This window comes from Ooceraea biroi, chromosome 1 (genome assembly GCF_003672135.1).
Source record: "Ooceraea biroi isolate clonal line C1 chromosome 1, Obir_v5.4, whole genome shotgun sequence".
NCBI lineage: Eukaryota > Metazoa > Arthropoda > Insecta > Hymenoptera > Formicidae > Ooceraea > Ooceraea biroi.
The window spans coordinates 6,973,052-6,984,966 of NC_039506.1; the positions used below are offsets into that span (position 1 = coordinate 6,973,052).

The following is an 11,915-nucleotide window of genomic DNA, read 5'->3' on the forward strand; positions in this document are numbered from 1 at the left end:
AATTAAAAAAATATACTATATTGTGAATATAAATAACGCAAATAATAAAACTTGTTCTTAAAAAAACTGTGACTTTTAAAAAAATTTTGTAAATATCAACAAAATATCCTATTATAATAATGAAAAGAATATTTTGACAAATACAACATACATGGGCGTTGGTAATCAAATATGGTAGAATTAATTGACGTACTCGTGAAACGCGCGAACACGCGTGATAGAGCTCACCTGTGATGGCTCAACCTAATTTTTGCCCGGACACATTTCGCGATTAATCAAGGCAAATGGACGTAGCTTCGGGGAGAAGTACGAGGGGGAGTTGTAGCGAGGAAGGATGCATGAATGCTTGGTAAAGCCGAGGTCGCGAGTTTTGGTCTCCGTTGGGCGAGCGACGAACGGCGGCACGAAGCATCCTCGCTAGAATGCAAATGATCAATTAACCAGTTGTAAATCACCACGGCGTGCTAGGTGAGGCTTTATCTAGCCCCGTTGTCCGTCGCCATTCGGTCCGTCTAATGGCTGTGGAGCCGGCATCAGGTCCCCCCCATTCTATTTTCATATGCTCTCCACGATCTCGCTATATAAAATGCCCTAAAATAAGTAATATGTAGTCCGGGAAGGGAAACCTCTTCCCGTTTCATTTTAACAAGAAAATTCATCTCGTGGGATGCATTACAACCCAGAGAATTCATCTGTACTGCAATGAAATATATTAATTTTATGTACAAAGTACTATATAATTTGATAAGAGCGCACGGTTGGAACACGAGGAATAATTGATGTGCAAGTTTCGTGTCTAATTCTACAATATACGTACAATATTCGTACAATATATAACATACTCTTCTTGTTACGTTATATATATTATTATCATTACTGCTATTAATAATGTTTGTATCATGTGAATCATCTATAGCTATTGCTACCCTCTTTATTGCTCGTTGCCATCCCTCATTTGAATTATTTATTATTCGAGCCACGTTCACCGGAGAACCTTTCGAAAGTTGAAGGCATACCCATGGGGCACGAAGGTATTAAGTAGCCCCCTGACGAATTCCCAGCCACGCGGTCGTCCTTTCCGCGATTAACATTTGGAACGGAAGAGGTATTCTAGATTAGTAATTGGGAGTTCGTTTTGATCAATTTATTACAGCAACATAATACACTGCCAAACTCGTGCACTACTTGACAAGAAAATGCCTTCGCGTAAATTATTTCAGATATCATAGACGCAACGTTGTAAGAGAATGAAAAGTAAATCTTGTAAGGCAAGATGAATGTATAATTGCAAATTTCGTTGAAATAACATTCAGCGAATAAAAATAGATGAAAAAATGCGCCAGTAGATAGATATGTATATATTTCTTTTTTTTATAATAAATTTGGTCACGTATCTTTTATGAGATCCATATGGCTTATCTTGATTCATATGTATCCTGATTTCATATTTACCTTGAAAATCCAATTCTGCCATGTCTCATTTAAAATGAATGGCATGCTGGTTCGGTTCACGGTGCGGGCCTAATCTGGCACTGGCGCTGTCGCTGCAAAATGTGCGCAAGATACGTGGTTCACAAGATGCATGTAGCCGTGTTGTCGTGTGGTATTCGGGTTATCCTCAATACCATGCGGAAGATAGCCACAGAATCTCACGGGAATTTAATTTGCACTTGGCGGATGAATGCTGCCTGGCGTATAAATGCGGATCGCAGCCATTCCAGACGTGATAAATGTTCATACTTATAGTACACGTTTCGGTTATCGAACGTTTTACTCGCACGTAGTTAGTATGTAATTATACAAAAAAAGATGCAATTATGATTTGCGGCGATACAAAATTACATTATTACAGTGATATGAGAATACACGCGCGATTTTCGAATTTAATTTATTCTACTTCTAGATTGCTCCATATTTGTGAATAAATTGTAGAGGGAGATATGTCAGGGAGATAATTATAAGATATTATGCCACATATATAAAATATTGCGTCCCAGATACATCTCATATGATTCGACGCGAGACCGAGATCATGGCCAAGAAATTTAATGGATGTGGCAGGGGGAAGAGGCAGTTCGTGAACAGGGGGCGAAGGGGTGCGCCTGACAAAAGCTCTAATGACGTACGATAGTAACCTTCGTGAGAAGCACGATACATATTCCAGCTGATATGCATATTTAGTGCCGTTCTATAATTTTCTCACAGAAATGCACGGGGCACTCTGCCAAATCAGCGAAATTGAATCGGAAGAGAATTTTTAGGCAAAGCGCTTTTTTTAAGTTATTATATGCAGTCTCGCCGAGATGTGGCATACGTTCTCGCACAGTCGTTCTACATTATTTCCAGTGGAGCTGAAGGCAAATTCGCTTGATTAGAATATCGCGAGAATTGCGTACATATATTATGCCCCGCCATTAACCCCGACTCTCTAATAACAATAATGTTTAACAAACATCGCCCGCTGTGACATACGATATCCCTGACGGCCGCGTTTCAATTCCATGTAATTTAATTATACCGTGTAATACTTTAACTCTCGATGTGTTATGCATTACCGGGATTTATGATCGTTAAGCTGTGAACGGTAAGCACCCACGAATTTACGATCAACAATTCACAATCTTGTGTCACTCTGCAAATTATTGTTCTGCAGCGCGGATAATGAACGCTTCGTCATGTTTTACACGTTTCCCCATCTCCGCTGGAAATTTTACTAATGGTCTCGGAATCGCGATTAATCACGGAGCACGCGTACGTTTCGTTACTGCCCGTTCATTATTAAATCTCTCGGATCGATCGGATCGACCGTGTGCATTGTTCGATCTATGGCACGTTAGATCGCGTGTCGCGCACTCCTGGCCTGCCTATTCGCCGCGCCTCCGGGTGTTGAGTTTTTTTCTGACCACGGAGGCTGCCTTTCTTCTTTTATGTCCTCAAGTAGCCTGAATTGCCGATAGGCATCGCATGTTGTACCGCGAATATTTATAGAAGCGGATTTTGCATTTTACCCTGATTATGCGCATCGCGTCGGCCGGCCGAGTGCCGATTGTTGCGTGTCGCTTTCGCGCATACCTAAGGCTGACAGACACGGGACGGAACGGGGGAAGAGTGAATTTACGAATGGCATATCGTGATACGCGACGTCAAAAGTCCTCGCGGTAATTGCAATTTCTTTTTTCGTCCAAGAGCCGGCGTTACTTCCTGCCGTAATAATAACGCTATCGCGCTGCTCGCTTAAAATCGCGCCGAGCGGTTCCTCGCGGCACAAAAATCAATAGCGAACTGTAATAATGGCGCTGTTATTGTTAGTGGCGTGTAAATGCGAATGACGCAACATGCACATTTCGCCACTTACTTAGTATTATGCTACAGGCGCGATGTAAGGTATACGGATAAGATATCCGACCCGCAAAGACAGTTTCTTCATTTTTCATACGTTAGACACGCCGATGTATATACGTGCTTCTACTGAATTATTCATTACATTAAGTATTTTTGGTCTGATGGCTGAAAAATTGAAAATTTTCCAGACCGAAAGCTTCGTTCAAGAATTCAATATTCAGACCAATTAACTTGTCACTCAATCTGTCTTGATTATATCATGCTAAATACAAATTAAGAGTGCGCACTTTTCACTTTATCTTTTTATATTCTTTATAAAAAAAGGTATACAGGCTTGCAGCAAAGTACTTAATCGATAATTCGTAACGTAAGTGCTTTTTTTACAATTAAACGATGATAAATTATTCTACAGATCCGAAGCGTCTGTAAACAATATTGTAATGCTGTTATGAATAAAACATTCTCATGGATCACCGTGCAGATATTGCACTAGGTCACATTAAAATTCTTTAGAACAAAGTTTCAACAATGCCTGTGCAAATATATCTTAGCGAGTTCATCGTTCAACGTGTTTGTGGCTCCATTTCTCTCCAAAGATGAAGGTGCAGGATGAAAGATAGATCAGAGATACGTCAACGCGATTTCCGGACTGCGGCCAAATTTTGAAGAAAGACAAACGTCAGCGGAAATGTCTAAAATACATTCCTGACATCGAGTTTCTTTCGTCTTAATGTCTTCTTGTGCAATTTATTTTTGTTTTAACGTTTTTAAGGCACTGAAATGTTTTAGTGGCATTATATCTACGTATAGGCATGTAACCATTATTCTTTTTCTTTTCAGGAAATTGCCGCGATCCTGATTAGTTTTCAGAGGCACGTCGAATGGCAAAGTCGGGAGGTAAAAGTACGACCACGAAGTGGCTCGATGTTACTATACTCGAGGAAGAAAGTACGCTATCGGCGGGACGGTTATTGCTGGAAAAAGCGAAAAGATGGAAAAACTACACGGGAGGATCATATGAAACTGAAGGTAGCATTACTACGAAAGCAATTAGAAGAATATTAAATATTAACATAAAGGAAGTCGACACAAATAATGATCCTCATATAACAACAATATTCAACATATTAAATTTCATCTCAGAAATTTTTATGTGGAGTGAATAAAATGTTACGCAGTATTGCTGCCAGATTCTACCAAGTACTGGTCAATCTGTTTATAGGTTCAGGGTGTCGAGTGCATTTACGGTTGTTACGTGCACTCGGCGATCCTACCGACGTTTCACCGCCGGTGCTACTGGCTACTGCAGAATCCGGACGTTGTTCTCGTCCACTATCTAAACGTTCCTTATCCGGACGGTGATGCGAAGCTAGCGGCTTTGCCACCCTGTCTCGCACTACCGCCAGACAAGAAGGAGTGGACGCGAGACGAGCTAGCGTCACAATTAAGGCCCATGTTCCTCGGCGGGGATGACGATCCAAATAATCCTCATCTCACGCAGCACTCGAACCATCCGGTCGACATGATAGTCTCTCAGCTACTCGATAGGCAGAGGGCATCCACCACTTCCTCCACCAGCGGCACCCAACTTGCGCCTAGGAGACTCACGCCCGACAATCAGGTATCGAGTTAAATCTCATTAAATCGCGTTGCAATTGTTTGAGATTTTTTGAAAACTTTTTAAAATTATACTTACACAATAATTTTTCGGAACAATTAATAACTTATAATAAATTTCTCTAAATTTCTCTAAAAGACTGTCATGACAATTTTATCATATTGATAGTGCTTTTTATTCAACATTTTAATTTCAACGTTTGTTAAGTTAATTTTGATATGTTATGCATAACTATTTCTTAAAATAGGTCTCTTCGACCACGGGAGGTCAGCAACCGTCAACGACAGCAGCACCAGCACCTCGCGTGTACTCAAGACATTCCCATTCCACTCAGAATCAGCAGCCGGCTCCTCTAGTTTTAAGTTTGCAACAGATTCAAGGCGGTGGTGGTCTTCTGATACTCAACAGTCAACCATATCATCATCAGCAGCAGCAGCAACAGCAGCAGCAACAACAGTCGCAGCAGCAGCAACAACAACAGCAATCGCAACAGCAGCAACAATCGCAACAGCAGCAGCAGCAGCAACAACAGAGTCAGCAGGTAGAAATGCAACAGGTCGCAGAACAACAAATTGTGCCGCAAAACAACGTCGATCGAGAGCAACAAACGCAACAGGAAATCGACGCGCAAGAGAACATGGACAGATCCGCCGTGCAGCCATTACCGATTGGCAGTTCCGGTTCTGAGGTGACCGATTTCGCTGAGACGCTGGATCTGAGTCAGGAGGACATTCAGAGAACATTGTCGGCCAACATGGTGCCGCCATCGCCATCGCCCTCACCAGCAGACAACAATATGATCAATCCGATGGACTTCATCGACTCGTCGGACGATGTGCTGGTAAATCTGGACGCGTTCGACGTGTTCGGCGATTTGCCAGAGCTGCACGACTTTGAGGCCGATCAGACGAAACATGAGGAACAGCGTGGTCCTGAGAACGACGTCGGATGTCATCCTGGTACAACCGTCCATATTGCAGAATATAGTCCTGAATGGAGTTACACCGAGGGTGGTGTAAAGGTGAATAAAACATTTATTCTTTATTTTTTGCTCATAGAATAATTATCATAAATATATTTGTTCTTGAAAAAGTGCAATTTATAGTTATATTTCTAATTAATTTAATATATTTAATTTAATTGCAGATTGCATATATTTATTATAAAGTCATTATAAATATATATTTAAATAATTTTTAGAATAGAAACGTTTATCTTTTATATAGATAAATGTTATTATATGTTCGGATTTACACAAATTATAATTCGTTCAATGGTATTCAAGGTATTAGTTGCTGGTCCATGGACTGGCGGTAGCGGTTCCCAATCATATTCGGTACTTTTCGACGCGGAACCAGTAGAAGCGTGCCTCGTGCAACCAGGTGTACTGCGTTGTCGATGTCCCGCGCACGCACCCGGAATAGCGTCCCTTCAGGTGGCTTGCGACGGTTTTGTCGTGTCCGATAGCGTTGCGTTCGAATATCGTAGAGCACCCACGAGCGAACCTAGCCCAGAAAAAGCTCTACTGGACCGTCTTGCGGACGTCGAGGCTCGTCTGCAGGGGCCCGGTCCCCCTTCACCTGCAGCTCATCTGGAAGAGCGACTGGTTGCTTATTGCCAGGTATTATGAAAACTGTAATTCGTCTCAGATTCAAAACGATTCTAGCTCGTACAACAATACACACAATAAATTTTATGTAATAATAAAACAGAATGAAAAGCGAAAAGTTTTTTATCCACTGTTACAGGATGCTGTTGTCCGTCCTTGGCGAGCTGGAGCGGAACCTCTTCAATCCGGTGGGCCTACCCTCCTGCACTTGGCAGCCGGATTGGGATACTCCAGGTTAGCCTGTGCACTCCTTCACTGGAGAGCGGAAAATCCTAGTAGCGTTTTGGATGCCGAGGTTGATGCTCTTAGACAAGATAGTGCTGGCCTTACGCCACTCGCTTGGGCTTGCGCGGCAGGGCATGCCGACACCGCCAGGATTCTTTACAGGTGCGTAAACAATCAAATTTGCATTAGAAATGTTTATCTAACTAACAACATGTGCGAATAAGTAGCTCATAAAGTTTATGACGAATATATTATATTATGATTCTGCGTTTTTCGTGTTTTCCGTTTTGCAGATATCTTGCAACATTAAAACTATTTTTAATAAGTGTTTGTTAACTCTGCCTTCGTAGATGGAACGCTATGGCGCTTCGTGTGAGGGACTGTCGGAATAGAACAGCGACCGAGCTGGCCGCGGAGAACGGCCACACGACAATCGCCGAAGAACTGAATCAGTTTGAAGCTCGAAGGCAAGACGAGAGGCTTTTCTTGCGACCCGCCAGCCCTAGCCCTAGGAGGCCCTCTCAAGACAGCGGTCTCGATCTGGCGTTGTGTTAGTCTCGTTTGCTATTATACTGTCCTCTCTTCCTCGTGTACACGCAAAACACATACCCACATATTTACACACACACACACACACACACACACACACACACACACACACACACATATCCACACGGCTTCCCTTGTTAATAACTTCCTATTCGCCAACCTTCAGCGCCACTGTATATTTCCCCGTTCCTTCGCAAAGACTGTAGAATCATAAAAAGGCCGTAAGTCATGCGAGCGTAATATTTAGACCACGTTACATAGCATTAAGTGGGGTTTGTCGAAAAACACACAGGTGGCTCGCCGCTACTGGACAACATGGAATTGTTGCAAGAGGATGAGTCATCATTAGGCCTCAGCGAACAGGGAATGGAGAGCGCTCCGACCCCTCAGGAGACCGTAGGTCCGTACCTTCCTCGTTTCCTTTCTTCTATTTGTTTGTCTGTCTGCCTGTCTATAAGAAATATCCGTAATTATGTCTGTTCTCTCTTTCTCTCTGTCTCTCTGTGACACACCACCGATAGAACGTGTCGACCTAGACGTACTGTTACAATCTCACATGAAATACGTATCCCTTATAGATCCTAGCTGAAACTGCGTCCCTCGTTTGCAAATGAACACGCACACATACACACATACATATATTTACACTTTGAATATACACCGTCAAGAAACGTACACACGTACAATAGTGTTCTCTTTCTCTCTCTCTCTCTTTCTCTCTCTGAGATCTCTACGAGATCACTGGACTCGATCAGCGATTCTCCGCAGTCTCCTCTAACTCCTCTGAACTCTTGCAGCTTGAACATTGGTGTATTGCTTGGCCTTCGTAATTGCTGGTGTTGGATGAATTGCTGTGTAAACGCCTAAACTTTCTTAGCCATCACTCGGCTGTTGAAACGCCCTCGAGTAACGACACCTCTGATCTATGTGCTACTGTCCTTTAAACAATCGTGTAGTGATTCTAAAACCGTCAGCTGGACAGACGCGCGATCTGTTCGGCCAATCGATGTGGATCGTATCGCAGCTGGCTGTCCTTCACGAGACTTCCGGCGAGTAAGGAAACGCTACGTTGGTCACCGATTTGTCCGATTCGTGTCGTAGCGGCGCACTTGTTGGTGTTTAAAACATTTTATCTGTCATTTTGCGATAACGGTGCATCGTAGAGAACACGTTCACAGCTTTTAAAACCTCGGTGTTGTGATCGATGTGATTTCGGCGGCTTGCCACTGCGAGCTTTTCCGAGTTTGGCTAGGGTGGTAATTCCTTTTTATAGGGGAAGAAGACGTGAGGGTGCTGACATTGGCAGAGCAAATTATAGCGGCGCTACCGGAAAGGATCAAGAGGGCGGGGGGTGATTCTCCGTCTTCTTCCTCATCACCACCCGCGGCACCCCTATCACCCTTGGAAGACGCTCTGATGGAACAAATGGTAAGTGTACGATGTTCGCATTACCGTTGTTTGATCGGTCGAAATGTCGTGCAGCTTACACGATGTTTCATCCCAATTTATTCAGATCTTAAAGTAGATTACACATAGAGTTAATCGTACCAGAACGATTAATTCAAACACGAAAACTTTGCCTGTGCAATCAAAAGAATAATGGCGACCATTAGGCCCATAACTTGGAATCACAGAATTAGAAATAAAACTTTGGGATCGGAGTACCAGCGAGCGGATAACAATAAAGTTCCCAGAAGTTTGCGCCCAGTGGAACTCGATTTACATGCTAATCGCGTTCTTGCTTGTAGCCCCTCGACTCTGGAGAACTGTTCGACTCATATCGCGACTGTGGCGGCGGCGCCGCGTCGATCTCAGACGCCGACGCCGACGCCAGTCCCTCCAGTCCATCGAGTAGCTGCCTGACGCCGGACTCGCCGTCTCCGCCGCCCACCACAGCTGACTTTTGCGAGTTCCTGCAGCTGCAGCTGCAACTTGACAGCAACGGCAACGCACGCAATGGCCAATACTATCCATCAAACTGCGGCGAGCGGAAGCTGAACGGTATGCTCGGTTCTGGCGCCATAACGGTGACCGGAAATGGTGACAGCGAGGCGGACCTGAGCAGGTTGACGCTCTCTGACCGTGAGCAAAGAGAGCTCTATCACGCCGCCCGGATGATCCAAAAGGCATACAGGAGCTACAAGGGTCGTCAGAGACAAGAGGAAGCCGAGAGGCACGCCGCCGTTCTGATCCAACAGTACTATCGCCGTCACAAGCAGTACGCTTATCACAGGTAACTTGTCCGCCGCTCGCGAGAAATTTTTCACTTATTAGTCGATTTATTTAGAATACCATATATTTTATGTTTATCATTATAATGAAAATTATCTGTAATATCCATTATATTTATCTTATATATTTATTTCTATCTACCATTGTGTCTTTCCGTGTTCGTGTCCAGAGCAGTTTATTTTGCGCATTCCAATGTCCTTCCTTTTTCCCATTTCGCGTGCCAACTCGGCCCCTTTCACTTAGAAAGTCTGCCTAAGAAGGATATGGATCACTCGTTGTCGGACTACGACAGTATTAACTTGCACCGTGCGATGCATGCGACGGTTAGTTACAAATCGCCCAAGTTTGTGCAAGCACGTGTTATCAGGTTGAGCTCAAGGTTGTTAAATATGACAGATCATTATCTCGCATCGCGCGGACATCGCCAAATTGCTTCGAACTTGGAAAGTTAAATTTCCATCGATAATCTACTAGTCGGGAAGAGAGAGAAACAAAGGGGGAATGGGGCATCTTAATAAGCGACAATTAATAACTGGGGGGACAAGACGTACCATTGTGGGCCGACTTAACGACCTCCGACTGAATTAGACTGATGCCACTAAGAAGTTTGGCCCGTGCACTCTCCCAGGGGGGGGGGGCGGAAGAGAGGCGAACTTTTAATTGGCATCGTAAATAATTCGGAAACTTTGCGGACTTCCTTGTCTTCGTTACGGTGGCCTGAATACAGAATTAAGTTGGCATTAAATTAATACGACTTTCGTTGAAGATGGGGACCAGCAGTGGTTCCTCCCGTCCCAAGTTACACACCCAGCAATTTGAACTTCTCGCTGTAATGTCGCTGAAATTAGTGACAATCTGTTGGCCATACATTCCCATTGTAGAAATGCAAGTCGTAGAAAGTAGCGAGGGATGTTATGCACGCGACCAACTTTGGCTGCCATTTGCCAAGGAATGAAGATCGAGATGTGTCGACGCTTGACAACTGGTGTTTTATTACAAATTCTTCCGCGAAAATCACTCTTCTTTCTCATTTATTCTCTCATCGTTGCCGCATTCATTTTACGCTTTCCTCTAAAACTTTGTTATACGACAGGCAATCATCTTCAAAGTTTAGCACGAACCGCCTTGCGCGAGACTTCAATGTCAAATTACGTTTTACGACGTCTAGACTTTACGTTGTGACTTTTATTCGCAGACAAGCCACGAAGGCGGCCCTGGTGATCCAGAACAACTATCGAAATTATCGCTCGCGACCGGGCACGGCCAGCGCCAGGCAGCAGGCGGTCCATCAGCAAGCGGCTCATCAGGCCGCGCGGAAGATCCAGCAGTTCATGCGGCAGTCCAAGATCAAGTTAGTATCCCCGTACGTGTGCGTATGTGTACAGTGCTGCATTTCTTGTTGCAACGATGTGCACGCCACATTAGTTACGTAGTAGAGACTTCTCGTTAGCACACGAAAGGCTTTATCGTATCGTACGAAAAAAGAAAAAGACAAGTGTAAAAGTTCTAAAGTTCTCCCTCTTCTGTGTGTCACTAATGCAGCTTGTCGTGGGACGATTCACGACCGGTAAGTAACGACCTCGTAGATGGGGCGATCGTTTCGGGTGGTGCACAATGCTCGTTTGTCCTCCTCGCTCGCTCCTGTGCTCTTCTGTGCCGGAGGGAATTAACGCTTTCGTCGTTACGTGTCTCTATATCTCCGACCTGTGCACCTTGTACCACAGACCACACGACCTAACGAGTTACATATGTCTATGTACCGACCCGTATCCGCGGCACCACGTTCGACGATGCTTCGTGTTTATTGTTGGAATGTTCTTCGTCGGCATATATATATATTCTGTGTCTTTGTACAACGAAACCGCGTCTCTCTCGTCGCTTGACAATGTAGAACTACTGAGTTCCTCGATAAACACTTTGCCCCGTGGACGGATACGTCAAGCATAATGCATATTTATAACGCATATGCGTAATTGAAACTGGCAGCGAGCTGCGGCGTGTTGTAACTTTAGAACGTATATTACTTTGAATAATTAAAATATTGTCGAAGCAGCATTAATATATTTATTTTTGAGCGGTTATTCATATTTACAGACCGAAAAAATATCGTAATAATTTATAAATATTCAACTGAATTATTTAACTCCGAAATATATTCAATATGCACAATTCCAGTACGCGAATTACGTGTATTTTTATATTAAAGGCAGGTAGATATTTACAGCGAATGATATCCGAGCAACAAGATTCTAAAATATGCAGCATGAAAATTGTTTAAACGCAACGAGTTAAACTCGCGAGCAAAGTGCTGATCGGGGAACACTTAGATACGTCTGTTTG

At 43.7% G+C, this 11,915-nt stretch overlaps 1 protein-coding gene across 1 annotated transcript in view; it reads left to right on the forward strand.

Annotated features, from left to right (window-relative positions):
* Positions 1-11,313, forward strand: part of LOC105285464 (calmodulin-binding transcription activator 2) — a 43,524-nt gene extending 32,211 nt beyond the window's left edge. Inside the window, exons 5-15 of the mRNA XM_026975209.1 lie at positions 4,183-4,371; positions 4,565-4,963; positions 5,208-5,981; positions 6,246-6,581; positions 6,709-6,956; positions 7,145-7,344; positions 7,636-7,743; positions 8,617-8,771; positions 9,092-9,576; positions 10,771-10,926; positions 11,118-11,313. Of these exons, the coding sequence (XP_026831010.1) occupies positions 4,183-4,371; positions 4,565-4,963; positions 5,208-5,981; positions 6,246-6,581; positions 6,709-6,956; positions 7,145-7,344; positions 7,636-7,743; positions 8,617-8,771; positions 9,092-9,576; positions 10,771-10,926; positions 11,118-11,313 (3,246 nt within the window). The remainder of the gene's footprint in view (positions 1-4,182; positions 4,372-4,564; positions 4,964-5,207; positions 5,982-6,245; positions 6,582-6,708; positions 6,957-7,144; positions 7,345-7,635; positions 7,744-8,616; positions 8,772-9,091; positions 9,577-10,770; positions 10,927-11,117) is intronic.
* Positions 11,314-11,915: the final 602 nt, after the last annotated feature.